At 47.9% G+C, this 23,733-nt stretch overlaps 1 protein-coding gene across 6 annotated transcripts; it reads right to left on the bottom strand.

The window, feature by feature from the left end:
• Positions 1 to 183: 183 nt before the first annotated feature.
• Gfra3 (GDNF family receptor alpha 3) lies at positions 184 to 21,502 on the bottom strand. 6 transcript variants are annotated; one of them, XM_087180823.1, is made up of 8 exons: positions 21,274 to 21,461; positions 13,424 to 13,711; positions 12,284 to 12,376; positions 10,931 to 11,243; positions 7,553 to 7,656; positions 7,280 to 7,414; positions 6,626 to 6,714; positions 184 to 837 (listed from the first exon to the last, which is right to left on the bottom strand). In XM_087180823.1, exons 1-8 carry the CDS (start codon positions 21,350 to 21,352, stop codon positions 694 to 696), a joined length of 1,245 nt encoding a protein of 414 aa, XP_087036949.1. In that variant the 5' UTR covers positions 21,353 to 21,461; the 3' UTR covers positions 184 to 693. The 6 variants fall into 6 exon arrangements, with proteins under 6 accessions (XP_087036949.1, XP_087036948.1, XP_087036954.1 ...); XM_087180822.1 differs by having other exon boundaries at positions 13,424 to 13,750; positions 21,274 to 21,459; XM_087180828.1 differs by lacking the exon at positions 21,274 to 21,461 and adding an exon at positions 17,644 to 17,834.
• Between the last annotated feature and the right edge of the window lie 2,231 nt (positions 21,503 to 23,733).

Below are 23,733 nucleotides of genomic sequence, written 5' to 3'. Positions count from 1 at the left end.
CTGGAAAAATAAAATGGAATAATTATGAAAATTAAATGAGATAATGCTCATGAAGCCATGATTGTGTCTGACTCTCTTCCACCCCTACACCCACCCACAGTATTTCAGATAAGGGTTTGACCAGCTGTCTTAGTTACTTCTCTCTCATTCCTGAGACAAAATACCCAACACTCAAAGTTAAAGGAGGGAGGTTTATTTAGCTCACAGGGTGTAGAAGTTTCAGTCCATAATTGGCTGGCTCCCTGGCAGAGTGGCACATGGCAGAGGGGCATCGCAGAAGAGAAAGAGAGGCAAAGAGACTGAAGTCCCAAGAGAGTCATGGAGACAAAAGCCTATGACTATTAAGTGGGCTGTTGGGGAAAACAGACATTACCAACTAAAGGAAGTGTAATGCTTTTGTCAGGGGAGAAAAAACCCTTTTCCTCTTCCCTGTTATGATTAATACCTGGAGGCTTACAAAGTAAACTAACAAAAGGTAAATTAACAGGAGAAAAAGCACACCATTTTTATTAATACTGATATACACTGGAGTTTATAGGAAAAGTATGAAATGCAAAGAGACAGACTTTGGGGCTTATATACCCTTTCAGCAAAAGAAAGAGGATTTGAGCACCAAGGGATAATAATTGGTGAAGTGACTAGGAAAGATACTGAAGAACCAGTGGATGATAAGTGCCAGATGAGAGAGTCTGTCTATGCAACTCGTCTGGATGTCAGCACCTCATTTCCGATGATAAGAGTCACTTTTCCCTGCACATGGTGATGTGCACCTGTAGTCCCAGCCCTTCGGGAAGCTGAGGCAGGAGCACTGCTTGAATCCAGATATTCAAGGCCAGCCTAAACAACACAGCAAAACAAAAACAAAACGAAGGACATTTTTCTCTCTCTGATACAGGGAGGGCACCTTCCTCCAGGGCAAATTAATGCCCAGCTTTCAGGTAGATAAGGGAGGACAGAAAACTTTTTTTTTTGGTACCAGGGATTGAGCTCAGGTCCTACTTCCGCAGCAGGCGGTGAAACCACTGAGCTAAATCCCCAGCCCAGAAAACTCTTTTTGTTTCTGCTGATTCTCAGTTGCCTTCAGCTCAAAATCCTAATGTCATACTGGTATATTTGAGGGGGCCCTATTCTGACCCCTTTCACCTTGTGTTACTTTGCAACTGCCAGGACCAGAAATCTAGCGGCCCTGCAGCAGTAAAGCCTCCTTTTGCAGCCATAAACACCTCCATTCTGGCGAGGATGTGGCTCAGTGGTACAGCACTTTCCTAGCATGCCTACAGCCTTGGGGTTAAGCCCCAGAATCACAAAATGAACCCTGGCTCCACTCAAATGGAGCTCCCAGGGCGGTTCTCAGACCCAGAGCCCAAGAGGAAACCCAGAGAGGGTCCTCTGGGCGGGGGAGGAATCCGCAGGAAAAGCAAAACCAGACTTCAGGTGGTGGTCAAGACTCACCCCCATTTCCTGACAAGAGTCCATGCTTTTGAAGGTCCTTCTGACCCACCGCCTGTGATGACTTCAGTGGTTGTGCAGCTGTCTCTTTTACCCCATCAGTAGGCCAGGGATGTGTCCTTGACCCAGAAGAACCAACCCAGGACCTGAGCTCAGATAACCAGATCTCCTGCCTCTGTGAACTTGGAATTGAGATGAAGAGGGGAGGTCCTGGGGCTGCAGATGTAGAGGGGAAGGAGCAACTGGCCTAAGGTGGGGCCCTCAACACTTTAGCTCCTGACTCCCCAAGCCTGGCTTCCTTCAGGCTGGGCTGTACTTCCTGGGTGGGTGGGGTTGCATGATAGTTGGGGTCCTTTTACAAAGTAACGTTTCTGCTACTTGCATTCAGAAGACCACTGTGCTAATGTTCTCTGCCTTCAAGACTGGCCAAAGTCCCTCAGGGTCTGTGCTATAAGAGCCAGAGTCTGACCTCCATCCTGGAGTTCAGATCGTGAATAACAAGTCTCCCAGCTTTGTACGGAAAAAAGTTCTACAGCTGTTCCACCTAGGATTCTTTTTTTTTGTTTTGTTGTTTTTTGAGGGTTTGTTTCGTTTTGTTTTGAGACAGGGTCTCTCTATGTAGTCCAGACTGGCCCTGACCTCACTATGTAGCCCAGGCTGGCCTCGAACTCACAGTGATCCTCCTGCCTCAGCTTCTCCAGTGCTAGGATTATAGACATGCACCACCATGCCCAGTGATCCACCTGGAATTCAGCCCACAACTAGAGAGGGAGTTGGCACTGTCACCTTACATTGTTCCAGGACAGAGAACAGAATGTGTGATACCTGAAGATGTCCTCTCAGAAATAATAATGACAGCTACTATCTACTGACTGTTCATCCTGTATCAGGTGCCATGTTAAGTCTTATAATAATATCCAGTCCTCAAAATGACTGTGACTTGCTTTTAAATATTTTAACTACTATCTAAATTAAATATAAGTAGAAATCAAAACAAGTAGAAATGACTTGAGCTTATAACCATTTATAGAAATAGGAAGCCAAGGGCTGGGGATTTAGCTCAGTGGTGCCGTGCCTGCCTCACAAGCCCAAGGTCCTGAGTTCAATCCTGGTACAAAAAAAAAAGGAAGCCAAAAACTTGCCAACAAAAACAAGTAAAATTGATATACAATCATTTGACATTGCCAATTAGGTGGTTTTTTTTTTTTGGCTGAAATGAAATTGCTGATACTGGATTTGTTAAAAACAAAACTGCAAAACAAAAACTGTAACCCTCTCAGTCATGTATCCTATTGGCATCTCTACTGTAGAAAACTGGCTCAGAGGGGTGAACTATAAAATAGCAGGGTTTAACCCAGGCATTGGGGCACACACCTGTAATCCTAGCACTCAGGAGGCTGAGACAGGAAGACTGCTGTGAGTTCAAAGCCAGCCTGAACTTCATAGTGAGATACTGTCTCAAAAAACTAAAATGAAAAATCCACCAGGGTAACTAAAGAGTTCCTGCTACTCAAACTTAGGGTCCAGTTGCCAGAACCCTGGGCTGTTTCTTGGGTGGTTTATTAAATGACATGGTTGCTAACAAATGGGCAGGGAACAGATTTTGTTTTTTCTGAAAATGCTGAAGGACGGGTAGAGGGTAAATGCTTGTTAAAGGTTTGCTGAATAAATGAATGACTGAATGGTTGAATTTGGAGATAGTTATTTAAAAACCAGTCTGCTTCACCCAAACTGTAATTAAGCTTGCCTTTTTTTTTTGTACCGGGGATCGAACTTGGGACCTTGCATTTTTGAGGCGGGCAGCAGAACCACTGAGCTAAATCCCCAGCCCTATAATTGAGCATTCTTCAGGGCTGCGGGCCCTTCCTGCCTGATTCCCCAGAAGGTGGCCCAATAGTGAGCCAGCATTAACCTCCCCACCCAGCCAGGAGAATATTAACAGCCCTCGCCCAGCCACTGTGGCCCCCCCCCCCCCCCCCCCCCCCCCGCTCTTGGCTCTTAGCCTGGGTTGGGAGCGGGTCTAGTGGCTTACCAGGAATCAGGACCTTCTTCAGAGACAGAGCAGAGGACTATTAGTCTCATTCAAGCACTTAGCGAGGACTACTGTACCGTTCACACCCCAGCCCCAGGCTAATGAAGCCAAGGCCAACGCAGAGCCCCTGACGACGACGACGACGACGACGACGACTCCTCCTCCTCCTCCTCTTCCTCCCCTTCCTCCCCCTCTCTTCTTCCTACTCCTCCTGCTCCTTTTTATTATTTTGAGACAGGATCCTGCTATGTAGTCCACACCACCCTCGAACTCGCTACATAGTCCAGGCTGGCCTCAAACAAACTCACAACTCTCCTGCCTCAGCCTGCCTAGCGCTGGGATTACAATGCACTACCATGCCCAGCTCAAAGACCAAATTTATAAACACCAAAGCGGAATTAAATTTTCAGCCTTTAAAAACCTCCTGGTGGGGATCAATCCCCAACCTGAGTCTCCTTAGGGTCAAACCATACCGAAAAGCAGCACTTCCTATTTTACTCTGAGCCTGGTCAAAGGCAATGAGGGAAGCGACTGGGAACAGGACGCTGTACAGTAGCTGCGGCAGAGGCGGGTGGGGCAGATGCACCTCTACCGCGCATGCGTCCTGGTGATGTGTGTCACACCCAGCTCCAGCCTCCCGGAAAGCTCCAGGGGACACCGGGACCACTTCCTTCCTACCCTCACTGGAGGACCTGAGCAGTCCAGGGCTCTGCGTTGCCTCATGGCTTGTGACTGATGATCAGGTGTTGGTGGAAGATTGTGTGTACTTGCAAAGAGTAGATTCGAGGAGCACTCAGCTCACCATCGAGGCTAAATGAATGAAGGGTGTTCTTATAATTATTGCGTAGCATTTATCACATGGTACTGCTTTTATCGACTGTCTTGTCTGTTTCCCAGCACTGAGGTGTGAAAGATTTGAGATTGGGATATGAGTCTTATAACCTCAGAACCTTCTGCACTCAGCACTCAACAGATGCTCATTTATAGAGGGGATGAATTAATAGACAAACACCCACAGCTCTGCCCATGCATTCTTTGTTTTTCAGCACTGCTTTTTTTTTTCCTGCAGTACCAGGGATCGAAATCAGGACCTTGCACTTTCGAGGCAGTCATGGTGCCACTGAGCTAAATCTCCACCCCTCAGCAATGTATTTTGAATCTAGGGCCTAGCTCATGCTAGGAACAGGCTTTACCACTTGGCTATATCCCTAGCCCATTTTTATTTATTTATTTATTTTAAATTGTATTTTATTTTAGAGACAGGGTCTCGCTGTGTCTTTCAGGCTGGCCTTGAACTCCCTATGTAGCCCAGACTGGCCTCAAACTCAGGGCAATCCTCCTGCCTCAGCATCCCAAGTGCTGGGATCACAGGCGTGTGCCACCACGCCCAGCCCTTTTTAAAATTTTATTTTGAGACAAGGTCTTGCTAAATTGCCTAGGCTGGCCTCAAACTTGCAGTCCTCCTGACTGAGCCTCCGAAAAGCTGGGATTGAAGGTACATGCCAGCACACCTAACATCTATAAATATATTCTTCCAACTACTTTGCCTGGATGGGTGTTTTCATTATTTAATAGGGTTCCAAATTCCCTGAGAGTGAGGACCAGTCTCTGCTTTCCTCTGGCCCCATTATGATCTGGAGCAGATCAATAGCACAAACAGGTGCTCTGAAAATGCTGTGGTTGACTAAGAGCCCCCTCTCACTGCCTTGGAAGATCGAAGGCAGCATCCCAGAGACTGCCAGAGCTAGATGGATACCAGGCCTATGGGCTCATTGATGCAATTCTTTCCTCCAAATCCACATAAAACACAGAGAGGTGGGGAGACTTTTGTGAAGCCATATAGCAGTTGGTGGTAGGGCGGCTATGTCTCCTAAACACCTGACTTTGCCCTGGTGTCTGTAACACCCCTAACTCTGCAAAAATTCACAATCTGAGAAAATGGAAAAAGAGCAGAGCCTTAGGTCAAAATGTTTATGATCCAAGAACTCAGGGCAAATTTGGGACAGAAGTAGAAATATAGCAAGGCCCAAAGACTTCTCTCCCGATGCCCAAACGACCTCCAGGACTCTGGCAGAGCCGCAGAGGTGTGGGTTCCCAGCCTCCATTCACAGGAGGGGGCAGGGGCACGAAGGAAAGTCTTTTTTGGGGGAAGCAAAACATTTATTGGTACATTTTAGATACACATAATGATCACATTCATCTAGGGAATTTGTACCTGTACATGATATATCTTGCTTCTTGTCTTCCCACCCCACCCCCCTTGACTCCTCTTCCCATCCTTATTTACAAAAGCTTTGTTTCAAGGGAAAGTCTTACTAGGCTGCCTTATAACTCCCAGCCCTGCCAGCCTAGAGACTGCAACAGAGAATGACTGATGTGTTAGACTTGGGAGATCCTGGTGGGCCAGAGGGAGGCATAAGGAGAGAGCTTGGTGGAGCTGGTCACCCTCAGAAGATACAGTCAAACGGTGGTCCCCAAGTCCTGAGGAGAAGCCTGAATCAGAAGCAGAGGTAAGGGCGGAGGGAAGGAGAACCAGCTGGTCAAGATCTGGAGGTCCCATCCCACAGCTGCTACGACAGCCTCATCTGGACCGGACCAGATGTGCAGGACAGGGTGCCAGGTGGGGTCAGGATGGCCATGTTGTGTATGCACCTTCCAGATGCTATCCTCTTCGTACCCCTCAAAGGCTACAAGCCAGGCTGGGTGCTGAAGAGGGGAAAGAGGTCCCCAGGGAAGTTCGGCTACCAGAGGCTACAGCATAGAATCAAGGGAAGTGTGCAGGAGAAAAGAAAGGGCACCCAGGGCTGTGGCCTCAGAGCAAGGTTCTTATTCTGTGAAAGAAATGGAACACTCAGCTTAGAAAACCATCTCCCCTCTTCACCACTTCAGCTTTTTTTTTTTTTTTTTGGTACCAGGGATCAAACTCAGGTCCTTACTGCTTGCAAGGCAGCCGGAGGAACCACTGAGCTAAATCCCCGGCCCATCACCACTTCAGCCTCAGGCAAGACTGGCCTCTTCCCCTGGCGGGGGTCCCTTAGCCACCTCTAGTATTTGTAGAAACAGGAAGTGATCCCCTACTCACCCCATCCCTTGCCTGCTTGGTTGGGGTTTCTCTAGCTGACCCAGTAAGAAAGGAGGTCCTACCTGCTGCTCCATTACAGGAGAGACAGAGGCTACCAGGTCCGGAAAGAAGAGCTGCTTGTGGACACGCATCTTAGCTGCAATGGCCCTCTCTGAACAGAGAGCAAAAGACAGATTGGAAGGGTATGGTACCAAGAGATTTATTTTCTTTTTTTTTCCTGGAGACAGGGTATCACTATGAAGTTCTGGCTGGCCTTGAACTCACTGTGTAGCCCAGGCTGGCCTCGAACTTGCAGTGATCCTCCTGCCTCAGCCTCCAGGTGCTGGGATCACAGGCATGTACCACCACATCTGCTCATCAGGGGATTTCTAGGACTCCCAAGACAGGAAAAGGGGATGCTGTGGGAGTGTAAAGGAGCAGGTAGGTGGGAGTTGGAAAGAAAATACTGCCTCCTTCTGCTTGCTTGATCCTCAAGCTGGAGCTGTCCCTGAGCCCAGACAGGTTGAACAGGCAGCCTGGGGGAGGGGGGGAATCACTCAGGGAGCAGAAGAGGAAGAAAGCCCAGAGCCAGGAAGCTGGAAGCCCATGCCAAGAAAAGGGCTGCTTGGTCTGAAGGAGATGGGTGGCCCCATTGGCCATAGTCAGCCCCTCCTCACCCTCCCGCTGACCCAGTGCCCCTGGCTGGCCATGGGCAGGACCAGGAGCTGTGCACGCACCAAGGCAGGTGTTGCTGGAGAAGGACCTCTGCAGCTGCTCACACTCCTCCTGCAGGTTGCCACTGCCTCGGCAGGTGCAGCTCAAGGCCACACTTGTGTTGACGTTGCTGAGGAAGTTGGGGGTCATGGCAGTGCCTGTGGGTGGAGAGAAGGGGCTGCCAAGGTCTAAGCAGACTTCAGCTCCCACCCAGCCTAGCCCTCTCAGGACCACAGCACCCAGGCTCAGTCTGCACCACACTCTCCTCCTCAGGCCTCTGTGCACAAGAGCCTCACCGATCATCCCCAGGTATGAATGCAGACATCGGAACTGCTCTGTTCCACAAGTCCCCAGGATGTCCCTGGGGTGGCAGTGGGTCTGGAAGTCTGCCAGTCGAGATCTGGGAGAACAGAAATTTCAAGAGTCCCCAATGAGGGTGTGGCCTGCAGCTTCACCCTCTCTGTCCATCTTCAGGCAAATTCCTCCTCGGCCTTGAGCACCCTGCCCAGGGCCTCCACCTCGGTGAGCTGGTCCATCACAATCAAATGTACTGTCAGCACCACCCTGCACACATCACTCTGCATCTGGGCTCCACAATCCCCAGTTAGGCCATGGCCGGGCAGCTCCTTTCACCTGTTTCCTTGACTATAAAATAGAGAGGACCAGATGTTGGGAGCCACAACAATCAGGAGGTGTCTTGCCTGCCTCCTGCACTTCATGACTTCCCTCCCTTTGTGCCCCAATTTACCCCACCAAAATAGCCCAGAGTGCAGGGAAATGTTCCTTGTATTCTGTTTATTATAGTCCTAGTTGACATGGTCCTAGGAACAGCAAGCTTGCATGTCCCTGTTCCCACCAGCCTTATCAGTCAGCTAGACTCGGAATTTATTAGAACAACAAATTACCAAGGACACCCTGCCCCATCTCCTTGTTTGTACTTCCCCTCTTTATGCCTTAAGTAAAGTGACATGCAGACTGTGGTGGTCTTCTCCTCTCAACAGGTGGGGAGGCCCCACCCAGACCCGCTTTCTCTTTCGTTTTCTGCATCTTCCAATGCCCTACTCAGACCTTGGACCCTTTCCAAGCAGGCCATGGCAACCAGGCATGGCAGTATATCCCTGTAATCCTACTGCTCAGGAGGCTGAGGCAGGAAGATTACTGTGAATTAGAGGCCAGCCTTGACTACATAGTGAGTTCAAGGTCAGCTGGACTACATAGCAAGACCCTGTCTCAAAAGACCGAAAATAAGGGTCTGAGATATAGCTCAGTAGTGCTGTGCCTGCCTGGCAAGCACAAGGTCCTGCGCTCAATCTCTGGTACCAGAAAAAAAAAAAAAAAAAAAAAAAAGACCAAAAATAATAAATAAATAAGTAAATGGCAAGACATTTCTTGGATTCAATCCCTAGTACTGGGGAAAAAAATGAAAAGGAATAAGAGTGATATTGGGCCAGGGATTTAGCTCAGTGGTTCCGTCGCTTGCCTTGCAAGCGCAAGGACCTGAGTTCGATCCCTGGTACCAAACAACAACAAAAACAAACAAACAAACAAAAAAAGAGTGGTATTTATTGCAACATTATTTATAGCAATAAAAAAACAACCAATATTACGATGATTAAATAAAGGATGGGGCATCCATTAGTGGAACACGATGCAGGCATTTAAAAGTCAAAATCTGAAAAAAAAAAGAAAAAAGAAAAAAAAAAGTCAAAATCTGATGGCATATACCTATAATCCCAGCACTTAGGAGGCTGAGGCAGGAGGATCACCATGAGTCTGATCCCAGCATTTGGCTACACATGAGTTTAAGGCCAGCCTGAACTATATAGTGAGACCCTGTCTTAAAAAACAACAACAACACAATCTTGGGGTTGGGGTATAGCTCAGTGGTATAGTACCTGTCTAGCATGTATGAGGCCCTGGGTTTGATCCCCAGCCCTACAAAAAATAGAAAATAAAATACAAATCAAGCATGTAGCTGGGATTACGGGGATGTGCCACTGTGCCCAGGAAAAAACAAGTTCTTAAAGGACAATAAATTACAAAATAAGCACCACTATTTATTGAGCACTTACTCTGCCCCAGTAAGCTAAGCAATCTACACAAGTAATTTAATTCTCCCCAGAATCCCAGGTGTCTGTATTATCCTAGTTTTTGCAGAGAACTAAACAGAACCCTAGGTTAACTGATAGAAATTTAGGTTAAGCAATGTGCTCAACAATACACAGACTCAGGATTTCAATCCACATCCATTTGACTTCATATTGTGCCTGGGATCCAAAATCCATCCACCCCCACCCCCCCACCCCCCAGCTCATTGTGCTGAAGGCTTAGTTCCTGATGGGCTTTGGGAAGAGACTGGATTATGAGAGCTCTGATTTCATCCTGATGAGCTCTTAGTTCCATGGTATTATTAGGAGGTGACAGAAACAGGAACTCGGGCCAACTTGAAGCGAGTGAATCCCAGTCCCCAGCGTCCTCTTTGGGGTTCTCTCATCCCCTTTGCTTTCTGGCTGCAATGAGATGAGCAGCTTCTCACTCCCACATCCTTCCACCATGATGTTTCTGCCTCACCACAAGCCTGAAAGCAATGGAACCTGGGAATATTGGCACACACCTGTAGTTCTAGCACTTGGGAGGCTGAGGTAGGAGGATTACTGTGAGTTTGAGGCCACCTTCAACTACATAGTGAGACCCTATCTCAAAAACTCATAAATAAATAAATAAATAAATAAATGCAAGCAATGGAGTCAGCTAACCATGACTGAATAGACTGTTCCTCCTTTAAGTTGTTCATGTCAGGTGTTTTGTCACAGCAGCAGAAAGCTAACACATTTAAAAACCTGTCTTACCACTATGCCGAATTGAAAAATGAAAAAACTCAAGATACAAATATGTCCCCAGAATATCTACTTTTGTTGTCTGAATAGAAAAATGACTAGAAGGAAATGCTCAGCAAAATATGGTCAATTATCTCCAGGTAAGGAAGTGTTGGGTGATATTTTGATACATTTTTAGATTTTCTGAAAGATTTTGTATGTTTCTTTGGGGGTTTTTTTGGTACCGAGGATGGAACTTGGGACCTTCTGCTTTTGAGGCAGATGGCAGAACCACTGAGCTAAATCCTCGGCCCTGTATGTTTCTTTTTTGAGTCATAGTCTCTGGTTTAGGCTGGTCTTGAACTATGTAGCCCAGGCTGGCCTCCAACTTGTGGGAGTTCTCCTGCCTCAGCCTCCTGAGTGCTGGGATCACAGGCATCCATCACCACACCTGGCTGAAATTTTATCTTTACTTTGGAGGGGGCTGAAGGAAAGTACTTGACCTTTGCACTGAGCTACCTCCCCATCCCTATTTTTTTAATTCTATTCTATTCTATTCTATTCTATTCTATTCTATTCTATTCTGAGACAAGGTCTTGCTAAATGGCCAAGCTGCCCAGGCTGGCCTCGAATTTGAGATCTTCCTGCCTCAGCAACCACAGTGCTGGAATTACAGATCTGTGTGGCACCAGGCCCGCCCAAAATGCATATTCTTTTTTTTTTTTAATTTTACAAAATATCCAAGGCGAAGCAACTGGTGGGTTCACAGATCCCTGAGGGTTAGACCCAAACCATGAAGATAGTGGCCGGAGGGGCACATGTCGCTCCCTTGCCACCCTGTGGGCCTGCACCGAGCACCTGCACAGCGGGTCGCCAACGCAGAGGCGATGCAGATCTAGGCAGTTGGGCTCCAGCGAGGGTAGCGCGCAGCTGGGGGCGATGGTGTTGCGCCTGCGCTCCCCACAGCCGTGGTCAGCGGGCGCACAGGGGCACAGCAGCAGGCCCTGCACGAGGGGCTCCTCTGCCTTCTCAAAGAAGGCACGCAGCTGCTCCAGGCAGACGTGGCGCTGGCAGTGGCTCCCAGAGCACGCCTCCCCATAGGCCCTGCGCAGACGGTCACACTTGTCATTGAGGATGCACAGCATCGCGAACTTGAAGCAGGCGTCTGAGTCTGTGGGGAGAGGGACACTGAGTCACCAGGCCCGTCCTCTCCAGACAGCTGCAGCTCAGGCTTCCTAGAAGGCCTGGCGAAGCCCTGACTGGACAAGGGCAGAGGGGAGTAGGAGGAAAGGGAAGGCTGTCTTGAATAAGGCTGCATCTAATCCAGGGCTTTCCCTCCACCCACAAACTATAGGTGGTACTGTGAAGCCTTGCTGATCCTATTCTTCAACTGTTTTTTGTTTGTTTGTTTGTTTTTTGGGGGTTTTTTGGTTTTTTGAGACAGGGTCTCACTCTGTAGTTCTGGCTGGCCTTGAACTATGTAGCCCAGGCCGGACTTGAACTTTCCTTGATCCTCCTGCCTCAGCCTCCCAAGTGCTGGGATTACAGGTGGACGCCACTACACCCAGCTAAATGTGTTCTTTCCTAAAAGTTCTAATTCTTTTTTTTTTTTTTTTTTTTTTTGCTACCAGGGATTGAACTCAGGACCTTGCACTTGCCAGCCAGGTGCGGTGCCACTGAGCTAAATCCCCGGCCCCATCTAATTCTAATATATAAAATTGACTATACAATGAAACTCACGTATTTCTCAAAAAAATTGTGTGTGTTGCTTTCTCAATTAACTCACTGCCCTACTTTCAAAAAAAAAAAAATATGCATCAAAGTTCTTGCCAGCTGGATGGCTCCCCACCCCGAGTCACACTCTCACTATTTACTCCGCCCAACACCTCACCCATTCCATTTGAACGGTTGAAAACAAGCAATTTTCTAGTCTTTAGGGACAAAAAAACAAAAACTACTTTCCTGGCTGCCTTGACTGCACATTAATTCTCCATTTCAGTACATTTTTCTGTACTTGTGGGGATCCGGAGCCCTAATGGGCTCTCTTCAAATGCTCCCCTAATAACTGTTGCTTTCCAATGACTCCTGGGAGAGCAGACATGGACACGCCTGGCCAGCCACCTGACTCAGTGCTGTGTCCCTGGCAGGCAGGACGGTCTCCTCATAGGCCCCACCCTGCACTCCCCGGCCACCCTCCTCTGCCCCCTGCACCTGGTCTGAGCATGTTCAATTTGCTGAGGTTCATTCTCCAGGGTTTGCTGGTCACTGTGTCTTCGTACGGGGAGACATCCAGCTCATAGTCACCTAGAAACAAGGCAGGGGGTACAGAATGTTGAGGACCAGGGTGGGCAGAGCAGAGAGGCTGAGATTGCTGGGTGCAGCAAAGGAAGAGGCACTACCTTTGCCTACTTAGCTTCGAGCTGTGCAGAGAGGATAAAAATGCAGAGCCATAAAGACATAGGTGGGGCACAAAGAGTAAACTGGCAAGAATTATAGAAGCTACCATCTGGTGGGCAGTATGGTTCAGGATGCACAAGCACACACAGTCTCATTCCATCTAGGAGCCCAGGGACGAGAGGGTCTGTTATTTGCTGAAGCTCACATAAGCCAAACAAGGAAAGCTGGAGCCAGGTGTGGTGGAGCACCCCAGTCAACCCAGCACTCTGAGGGGCCAGGGATTTAGCTCAGTGGTTCCCCCACCTGCCTGGCAAGCACAACGTCCTGAGTTCGATTCTCAGTACCAAAAAAAAAAAAGATTTATTTTAAAGGGCTGGGGATTCAGCGCAGTGGTTCCGCTGCCTGCCTCGAAAGTGCAAGATCCTGAGTTCAATCCCAGGTACCAAAAAAACCAAGTAGTCTTTGCCCTTCCTGTAAGATTATATATGCTCACTTTTTTGTTTTGTTTTGTCTTTCAGTACCAGGGATCAAACTTAGGACCTTGTGCTTGCCAGGCAGGCACAGTGCCACTGAGGTACACCCCCCACCCTTGTTTTGTTTTTTGAGACAAGGTCTCCCTATATAATTTGGGCTGTCCTTGAATTCACTATGTAGTCCATGCTGGCCTGGAACTTTGCCTCATCTTCTCTCCATCCTCCTCTGTTCCCAGAACTCCCCAGTTGGGCCCCTGCCTGGTTCTGAGCACTCCAAGAGGGAGCTAAAATGAAAGGAGGTGAGAGGGCAGCATTCAGGGGCCAGAAGGATCCTGTGGATTCTTCCCTCCTTCTCTCCCTGACAACACAGACCTTCAGTATCTTTCTCTTCGGAATCTACCATGTAGCCTGATCCTGAAGGATTAAAAACCAACCCCAAAGTGATCTTCCCAGCCTTGTCCCTCTGGGATAGGGCCCTCACCGAAGCTTCGGGCACGGTGAACTGTCCAGTAGATGTCCAGGCAGACAGCTTGGTTCTTCATGCGCCGGTGGCAGGAGCACCCCAGCAGGGAGCTGTTCCGCAGTTGCTGTGCTGCCTCTAGGCAATCTTCTCGGGCAGCTGGCTCCCCAGGGGGTGTCAGGGTGCTCAGCCCAGAGGCACAGGAACCCAAGTTCTGGTAGGCAGCCTTGCACGTGGGATCGGCCTGGCACTTTCTCCTGGCCTGGATACAGCTGTTCACGAGCCGGCTCTCCATGGGAAGGGGGTCCCCTGTGGAGGGGCAGAGGAGGTGAGGCTCTGGCATACCAACTGGTGAGGTAGAGAGGGGAGATTTTCGATAAAAACTGGTGAAAATTTTAGCGTAGCACAAGCTAGGTGTGGTGATGCACATCTGTAACCCCATCACTCTCGAGGCTGAGGCAGGAGGATTGCCATGATTTTGAGGCCAGCCTGCGCTACCATAGTGAGTTCAAGGTCAGCCTGAACCATGTAGTGAGCCTCTGTATCAAAAATCAAAATCAAACAAAACAAAAAAATCTTAGAGTAGTACAAAAGGTGTTGATTGATTGATTGATTGATATAGGGTCTTGCTCTGTAGTCCAGGGTGGCCCCAAATTTATGATCCTCCTGCCTCAGCCTCCTAAATGCTGGGATTACAGCCATACACCCACCATGCATGAGCACATCTTTTGTATTTTTTTTTTTGGTACCAGGGATCAAACTCAGGACCTTGTGCTTGCGAGGCAGGCACCGGAACCACTGAGCTAAATCCCTGGCCCTACATTTTTTTAAATGAACTTTCTTTTTAAATTGGAAAATTCTTTTATGGAGATAAAATCTACACAATATAAAATTAACTTTCTTAAAGTGCACAATTAAGTGGCATTTAGAACACTATCATCCTGCAATGTAACCCACACCCACTAAGCAACCACTCCTATCTTCCCTTCTGCTGGGCCTCTGACAACAACTAATCTTTCTGTCTCTGGATTTAGCTATTCTAGATATTTCATAGAATGGAATAATACCATTGCAGGAGATCTTTTGGTTCTGGCTTCTTCTATCTAGCATGTTACTTTTGAGGTTCATTCAGATTGCAGCTTGCATCAGTTTTTCATTCCTTTCTACCCATGAATATTTTCTTGTATGGATGCCACATTTTGTTTATCCATTTGTTAGCTGATGGTTTTGGAGTTGTTTCCACCCTTTGTTTACTGTGAACAACTTTCCAAGAACACTCATCCCTGAGTATCTGTTTCAACAAGTTTGCAATTCTTCTGAGCAGATTTCTTCAAGAATTGCTGGGTTAATGCAAGTCTAGGTTTAACTTTTTTTTTTTTTGGTACCAGGGATCGAACTTGGGTCCTTGCACTTTCAAGGCAGGTGGCGGAACCACTGAGCTAAATCCCCGGCCCTAGGTTCAACTTTTTGAGGAACAATCAATCGTTTTCCACAGAAAACCATTTTATGTACATTCCCACCAGCAATGTGCAAAGATGCTAGTTTCTCCACACATTTGCCAACTCTTGTTACTGTTCTTCCCAGTTTTGTTTTCATGATAGCCACCCTCGCGGACATGAAGTGGTATCTCATTGGGCTTTACACTTGCACTTCCCTACTGACGAAGTGTGGAGAGCATATTTTTATGGGCTTCTTAGCCATTTGTACACCTCCTGCAGTAATACACTTTTTATTGAACCATACTTTTTTTTTTTTTTTGGTACCACGGATCGAACTCAGGACCTTGCACTTTCGAGGCAGGTGGTGGCACCACTGAGCTAAATCCCCAGCTTTGAAGTACACTTTTTATTGAAGAACCCATGAATCAAAGTCAACAAATCTCGCAAAGTGAATACATCTATGCAATCAGAACCCACAGGGAGGAGCACAAGAGTACTTGTCACACAGAAGCCTCTGTCACTCTCTTCCTCAACAGGGAGACCAGTGTCTCGATTTCTAATATCAGAGACTAGTTTGGGCTGTATTGCAATCATAAAATATGTGTTTTTTGTGTCTTGGCTTCTTTTTTTGTTTTGTTTTTGAGACAGGGTCTTAATATGTAGTTCAGGCTAGCCTTGAACTCACTATGTAGCCCAGGCTCATGGTGATTCTCCTGCCTCAGCCTCCCAAGTGCTGGGATTACAGGCATGTGCTACCAGGCCTGGCTTGTCTTGGGTTCTTTTGCTGAATATCATGTTTATGGAATTCACTCATACTGGTAAGTGTAGTCATAGATAGTTTATTTTAATTGCTGTATAGCATTCTGTAGTATAAATATAACATAATTTTACTGCTGATTGACATGTGTGGGTCATCTTTTAATACTACAAATCAGATTTTCTCATTTTTCTGCTTAACTCCCTCAACAGCTTAGGTTAAAATTTCCTGCCAGGGATTTAGCTCAGTGGTGCCACCACCTGCTGTGCAAGCGCAAGGACCCGAGTTCCATCCCCGGTACCAAAACAAAATAAAATAAAATTTCCTTTCTATGCTGGGCAGGGTGGTGCATAGCTGTGACCCCCACACTCTGGGAGGCTAAGGCGGGAGGATTGAAAAGTTCAAGCCCAGCCTAGGTAACTTAGTGAGACCCTGTCTTCTTCTTCTTTTTTTTTTTTTTTTTTGGTATCAGGGATTGAACTCGGGTCCTTGAGATTTCGAGGCACGCAGCAGAACCACTGAGCTAAATCCCCAGCCCTTTTTTTTTTTTCTGGTACTGGGGATCAAACTTGGGACCTTGTGCCTGCAAGGCAGGTGGCAGAATCACTGAGCTAAATCCCTGGCCTGTGAGACCCTGTCTTAAAACAAAAAATGTGCTAGGGATGTAGCTCAGTGTGAAGGCCTTACGTTTGATCCCCAGAACTGAAAAAAAATATGCTAATTTATAAAACCTTAGTAGACTTGGTCCCTGTCCAACTCACTAACTTCACCTCCTAGCCTTTTGTCCCTTTCCTACTTCCTTGCTGCCACACTGACTTTCTTTGTAGTTGTCACTGAGCAAGACAAGCTTGTGTCCAACTCAGGTTTTGTCCTAGCTTGCTTGCCTTTCTTTCTTCCTCTTTTTAAAAAATTTTTTTTTTGGAGACGCAGTCCTGCTATGTAGCTCAGGCTGGCCTTGAATTCACTATCCATCCCAGGCTGGCTTCAAACTTCTAATCCTCCTGCCTCAACCTCCCAAGTGCTGGGATTATAGGCATGTGTCACCACGCCTGGCTGCCCTGCATTTATTTCTGCTTGGAATACTCTTTCCCATCATCTCAGAGCTGGCCTCTTATGGAAATTCAGATTGCAGGTTAAAATCTCAGAAAGGACTTCCCCAATCAACAAATGGAAAGTACCTCCAGTCACCAGAACACGTTATTACTCCAGTTCTCTGCAGAACACTTCTTATCAGTTGATTTTTCACTTGATTTTAAAAAAATTATTTCTCCCAGTAGACTCCCATGTTTATCTTGTCACTAGTTTAATCTCCAGTGCCTAGTACATGCTTGCCCTCTGTGAATTCCTACTTAAGGAACAAAGGAATGACAGGGCCATTCTGTGAGCCCTCTACAACCTCTCTGGGCTCTTTCCTTCTACTTACAGTCCAAGATCAGGAGGGACCACAGAGCTCCTCCACTTCCAATCACATAATCAACTGGGTTACTTAAGAAGCAGGTCTCTGAGATCTACTCAATCAGGATCTGGTGATAAAGCCTGGGAATCTGAATTTTAGTGAGTTCACTACAGATTCTGATGCTCCCTAAAGTTTGAGATCTGGTGTCATATCCGGCGAATACATAGTAACAGAATCAAGCCAGTGGACTGCCTGCCTCGCAAGCACAAGGTCCCGAGTTCAATTCCTGGTACCAAACAAACAAACAAAAATCAAGCCAGTGATGACAAGTGCCTGTGATCCCAGCGCTTCAGGAGTCTGAGGCAGGCAGATCATAAATTGGAGTTCGGCCTAGTAATTCAGTAATTTATCAAGACTCTCAATCACAATTTTTTTTTAAAAAGCCTAGGGATGTAGCCCAGTACAAAAACCCTAGGTTCAATCCCCAGTACTCCCCCCTAAAAAAGACAGACTCAATCATTTTTCCTTTTGCTTCAGGCTCCAATATGCCACAGTATGGCAACTGTTAATCAATCTATCTCTATCTATCTATCTATCTATCTATCTATCTATCTATCTATCATCTATCTATCTATCTATACCTACCTACCTAGAGACAGGGTCTCCTTATGTAGTTCAAGCTGGCCTTAAACTCCTGGTGATCCTCCTCTGTCCTCAGTGCGGATGGTATAGAAGATAGGGCAACAAAACTGGTTGAGAAGTGGGCGGAGCCTGTCAATTTCACATCCCTGGGCGAAGCCAAATGATTCTCAGGACCTCCTATGTGAAACTTCTCCCCGGCTCCCTGGAGATGTGGGTGGCACAAAGAAGACCGGACGTCAGGAGTAGCCCACTATCCTGACTCCTCACCATGGCCCATCCTGGGTTTCCCAGACCCAAGGTGAACTTTTACTTTTTCTCTTTTTCTCTTTTCCTTCTCTGTTTGGCCCAAGTTTGCTCTACAGAGCCAGTTTTTCCCTTACCCCTTCACCCCTCATTTTTTCAAATAGACTTTTGGCTTTTCTCAACTAATTCTTTGTTCAAGACAAGAAGGACCTGGAATACTTTTGTTTGGCGAGCCAGTTTCAAAGGAACTACCCGAAAACAGTGGGATTACAGGAGTCCACCACTATGCCTGGCTATATATCAGAATTTCTTTAGGAAAGATGTAATTTTAAAAATGTATATTTAAGCCCAGTGTTGGTGCACATATGTAGTCCCAGCTGCTCAGGAGGGTGAGAATGGAAGATCACTCGAGCCCAGTTTGAGGCCAGCCTGGGCAGTACAGTAAGACCCATTCTCAAAACAATCCCCCCCCCCAAAAAAAACAGGGGGTGGCACTCACTGGTAGTGTGGGTGCCCAGCATGTGTGAAACTTTAGGTCCAATCCCCAGCAATGTTAAAGAGAGAGGGAGAGAGCAGGGGGAGAGAAAATAAAAGGCTTGTTTGAAATGAGTTTTTTAAAAAGCTTTTGAAATTTCAAATGATGTTTAAGGAAGGTATGAAATTTTAAAATTTTCACAAAAACAGGAACATGGATTTAAACAGGCTGAGAAAATCTAAAATGATTAGCTGTCACTGCAGGTCAGTTCCCAGTAAGTGGTTGCTGAAAGAAGCATAGCAGTTTCAAGTATTACTGTTGTCTCTAGACTAAGTAAATATTTAACTGAACTAAATATTGAGTCTTAACGATTTTAAAAAGAAAACTTTTAAAATCTCTTAGCTGACAGTCCACCAAGTGTGAGCGGCACTGCATCTGGGAGGGTCCCAGCCCAACAAAGATCTTGGGGGGCATGTGAAATGTGTCACAACAGGGTAGAACTTTTGACTCCTGGACTGTGAAACAAATGGCTCAATCCAGGACAAAGGTCACAAATTGATTCAGTGCACAGATGTTTCCTTTAACACAATATTTTCTCCCCTTTTTTTCCTTCAGTTTTTTACTGAGCTGTGGATCAGACCCAGGGCTTTGTGCACACGAAGGAAGTACCCTGCTACTAACGTGTATCTCACCCCCCCCCAAACCAAGTTTTACATAAAAAGGTGGTGATGGTTATTGTTGTTTTGAGACAGGGACTCCCTAGGTAGCCCAGGCTGTCCTTGAACTTGTGATCTTCCTGCCTCTGCATCCTGAGGGCTAAGACTAGGTATGCCCTACCACCCCACATACTAAAACAATTTTTTGTTGTTGTTTTGGTTTGGTTTTGGTACTGAGAATTGAAGAGTCTCACTGTGTAGATCAGGCTGACCTAGAACTCATGGTGACCCTCCTGCCTCAGCCTTCTAAGGGCTGGGATTACAGACAGGTGCCATCATACCAGGTTTAAACTGTATTTTTAAGTCACTAAGTTACTAAATTGCCCAGGCTGGGCTTGAACTTGGAATCTACCTGCCTCTGCCTCTGCCTCTCAGCGTGCTGGGATTCCTGGCATGTGCCACCTTGCCCAAATAGTATTTTCTTAAAGTTGTAATTATGCCAACATTTAAAAACTAAAAGATTTAAACCAGGCATGGTGGAGCACATCTGTAATCCCAGCACTCAGGAGGGTAGGCAGGAGGATTTCCAAGAGTTGGAGGCCAGCCTGGGCTACATAGTGAGTTCAAGGCCAGCCTGAACTACATAGCAACACCCTGTCTCAAAACAAAATAAAACAAAACAACAACAACAACAAACTATAGATTTCCAATTTCTCTTGAAATACAGAACACTGAGGCCCATGTCCTCACAATGTAACACCTGGAACTGAGTGTGCTATGCCTGCCCCCTTCTGGCAAGCCCCACCTTTTCCAATTTGTTCTTTCTCTTTATTCTCTACTGTACCTCCCACTTTCTCATTTACCCTGCCACCGCCTACTGTTTTCTCTGGTAATTAGTCAGCAGCCTGGCTTCAGGACTTGATTTACTTCTTGGTTTATCAGAGGATGAGTAGCTAAAATAGGTGTTAGGTCATTCTTCAGGGGATGGAATCCTCATTTGTTTTTGCAGCTACTCAACCAGCAATCACTGCTGACAAGTATTACTGAGGAAAATGGAAGACACACTGGTCCACCACTCTGCTTTACTAAATGAGTTCATGGAGGTGTTTAGGCCTGACTGCAGCCATACATTAGTGTTGGTGTGTGATATCACAATCAGATTGATCGTATTTTGCTGCCCAGATTTACTGATGGAGCCAGTCTTGACAGAACAGTCCTGTCCCTTCTTCTTTCCATATCTGTTCCACAGTCGAAATTGTCTTTCTTTGATCTTTGTTTGTTTTTTCCTTGAGGCCCTTGAGGGTCTCATTATGCGGTTCAGACTGGCCTTGAACTCACTATGTAGCCCAGGCTGGCCTCCAACTCGCCTTGATTCTCCTGCTTCAGCCTCCTGAGTGCTGGGCTTACAGATGTGCACCACCACACCTGGCTCCGCAGTTGTATTTCTGTAGTACCATCTTGTGAAAGAAAGGAAGTGGGTAACGTGTATGGTCTCTGCCTCAGGATTCTCTTCATTCCAGCTCTGGCAGAAGCTGCACTATGCAATTCTATGCATCTATCCCACTGCCCAAAGCCATGGGCACTTTTCCAGGGCTGCTGGCTCTCAGGCTGTTCTTCCACAGGGAATGAGTCTAGCTCTAAAATCAGGGTTCCCCAAAACACCCACTGTGAACTGGTCAGCCACAGGGCAATATATGTGCTGTATTGGGCAGCTGGCAGGGGAGAGGGCCCTGCCCAGGAGGGAGTTTCTCTACACCAGATGGTGCTGGGGGTGAGTTCTGGGCAGGTACAGCCCTAGTTTGTGACAGTCAGTGCTAACAGCTTTCTTCTCTTTGTCTTTCTTCATCTCCACCTCTTCTTTCGTCCTTTCAAGGGGATGGAAAAGTTGCAGGGGTAGAGGAACTGAAGGTCACGGGGAGCAAATGGCAGTCCTGCTTCTGATCCGATGCTCCTCGCCTTCGCCTTCGAGAGCTGCTGTCTGGTTGCGGCCTGGCTGCGGGATGCTCTGGGACCGGTAGATGCACCGCCAAGAGGGAAGAGGGGAACCGAGAGAACGGAGATCCTCGGATGCCCAGGCCGTCACTGGGACTCGAGGGACAGACCCAGGATCAGGCACGGAACGCAGCCCCTTCCTGGCACACTAGGCTTCCTCCTCTAGGTCGTCCCCACTTGGGACAGCAGCTCCCGGGCCCCGCCTCCACGCTCACCTCCACCTGCCCCTCCAGCCCCAGCCGGTCCGACCATGCGCACTGGCTACACTCACCGGCTCCGAGCGGCAGCGACAGCAGCAGCAGCAGCGGGACCACCGGCAGTGGCGGTGGCGGGCTTGGGGCGCGCACCATGGCGGGTGGGTGCCCGTGTCCAGCCCGAGGGCGCCCTGCCTGCGCCGGCTGGCCGGGTCCTCTGGCTGCCGGAGCGCGAGTCCAGCCCCCTGGGCTCTCGGGCCGGCGCCTCCCACCGCCGCTTCCAGCCCGCCCCCCGCGCGGCGCCGCCACTCTCCCACCAGGGTCCCCGGCGCCGCCCTCCAACTCCGGGCGCGCGGCCGCACCTCGCCGCCTCGGGCTCGGGACAGGCGCAGCGGGAGGGGGCGGCACCCAGTGTGCCCACCTGCCGCCTGCGGCCAACCGCCCTTAGCAAGGCTGGGGAGCTGCCGCGGGACCCTCGCCATCCCCGGAGTCCAATAGTTCTCAAAAATAAACCCCCTTTCTCACAATGTTTTTTGTTTTTTTTTGGTACCGGGGATTGAACTCATGACCTTGCGCTTGCTAGGCAGGCAGCAAGCGGCGGAACCACTGAGCTAAATCCCCAGCCCTAAGCCCCCTTTCTCACCTTGTGGAACCCCCTCCCCCAGGAAGGGCAACCACAACAAACGAAATCTTGTAACAAAATTTGAACTATCATAAGCGTACTTGAATTTTGAGTATTTTTTTCCTTAGAATCTGCGTCTGTGGTCTCATTTGTCCCTTGCTGTAAAAGTATCTTCAAAGGTAAGAGTCTATGGTGGTTATTAAAATCAAGATTCTGCAAAGCTGGTGAAACTACTTTGATGAAAGAAGCGTGACTGAGTAAGACCCCAGGAGCTTCACCAGACTTGACTGCACTAAAATTACTTCCGGTTTTTTTTTTTTTTTTTGAATCGGGGATCGAACTCGGGTCCTTGCGCTTGCGCAGCAGGCGGCAAAATCACTGAGCTAAATCCCCGGCCCACTAAAATTCACTTTCTTTGGTGTCACCAGGGAGGTTAGGACCTCTCACACCTAACACACATACACATACAAATAGCAGGGATTTTCCTGGACCAAAGATAACTATTTAGGAAACCCATCATTTTCAGATGATCAGAGTTTCAGAGAGCGAGCTACTCTATCAGGATTAAACTGGGTAGAAACACATTGTGCCCAGCATCCAGGATGTCTGCCCACAAGGATAAGGGCTTTATTGGGCCTGAGCCAGATTCCCACCAGCTTCCAGAATGGCTTGGAAGGATGAGAAGCAAGTGGTGCCTAGAGAGAGAAATGAGCATGATGAAAGCAGGCTGGGGTTCCATCCCCTAACCCCCGGATTTGGGGCCACTCCTTGCTTTCACAGTGGCCTGGCAGAGGGCCAGGGTAAGGGTACTGTGAGCTGCAATATAAACCTCTCAGATTTATTGGCTGCTGCTTCTGAACATGGCCATCCTGCTGTGGCCTCTGGGGGGCATTTGCAGATGTAATCAGCCCAGAAAGAGAGTCATTCCAGCCAGGGGTGTAAATCACCCTTCACAAAGCTAGTAGAGAGACATGTGGCCCTAGATAAGGAAGGAGACTTGATGTGGCCTCTGTGCCCCTCCCTCCCTTCTCCTGCCTGGGGGAGCCGGTTCCTGAGCTGTAATGCACGTTAAATGGAGTTTGTGCTTCGTTTTAATCTATATCTGGCCTGTCAGTTTTACAGGAGAGCTGTGAAAGTGAACATCTGGCTCCCCAGCTATTGTACAGGGTCTGTTTTCTGCCAGCTCACCCTACTTTATGTACCTTTCCCAAGCCTTCTCCTTTAGTGTGATTGGGAAACCTATAGCTGGGGAGCTGATGGCCTCAACTTTCCACTCCATTCTGGCAATAGTTTCAAAATAAATTTACAAAGCAGGTGGTTAAAATACAAGGGAAGTGCAAAGGCCCACAAACCCGCAAAGATGTGGTGTGGCCAAAGTGTATCCCCTTCCTCCATCAAACAAGCCAGGTCAAAGTCTTGGTAGGAGGCTGCCTACTCAGTGTTGATCCAAAGCTGCCGACGTGGAAAGGACCAAAATGCAGGCACCAGGTCAAGCCAAGCAGCTGGGAGCAAGGCCCTATTCTACCTGCAGGAGGGCCAGCCTTTTTGTGACAGTCCAGGTGCCTCGAGCATTGTTTCTGTTTCAGCTTTAGGGTGGAGAGGCTGACATCATTGGGCTTTTAATGAGGATTGGTAACCAAGACTAGGAGAGGGTGGAGGAAGCCTCTGTAAATAAACATGACTCCAAAACTAATACTGACAGTTCTCTAGCATGCCCTCTCCCCTCCAGCCACGCCTTCTGGGACTGCCAATGCCTCCTGGGTAAGCAGCGCTGCCTCCCGCACCCTTGTGGATAATGACAAAAGAGCCCATCCTGTCTACAAAGATGATGCTACTCAGCCTCATTCAACCCAGTGTCCAGCTTTGTGGTAGATGCAAAATGACTGAGACACAAAACCCTGCCCTGGGAGGGCAA

Source organism: Heterocephalus glaber, unplaced genomic scaffold (genome assembly GCF_053883595.1).
Source record: "Heterocephalus glaber isolate CG9 unplaced genomic scaffold, H.glaber_assembly_v1.0 deba00001465, whole genome shotgun sequence".
Taxonomy (NCBI): domain Eukaryota; kingdom Metazoa; phylum Chordata; class Mammalia; order Rodentia; family Bathyergidae; genus Heterocephalus; species Heterocephalus glaber.
Note: the sequence above shows the minus strand (reverse complement) of the source record. Positions and strands in the feature narration are given on the sequence as shown.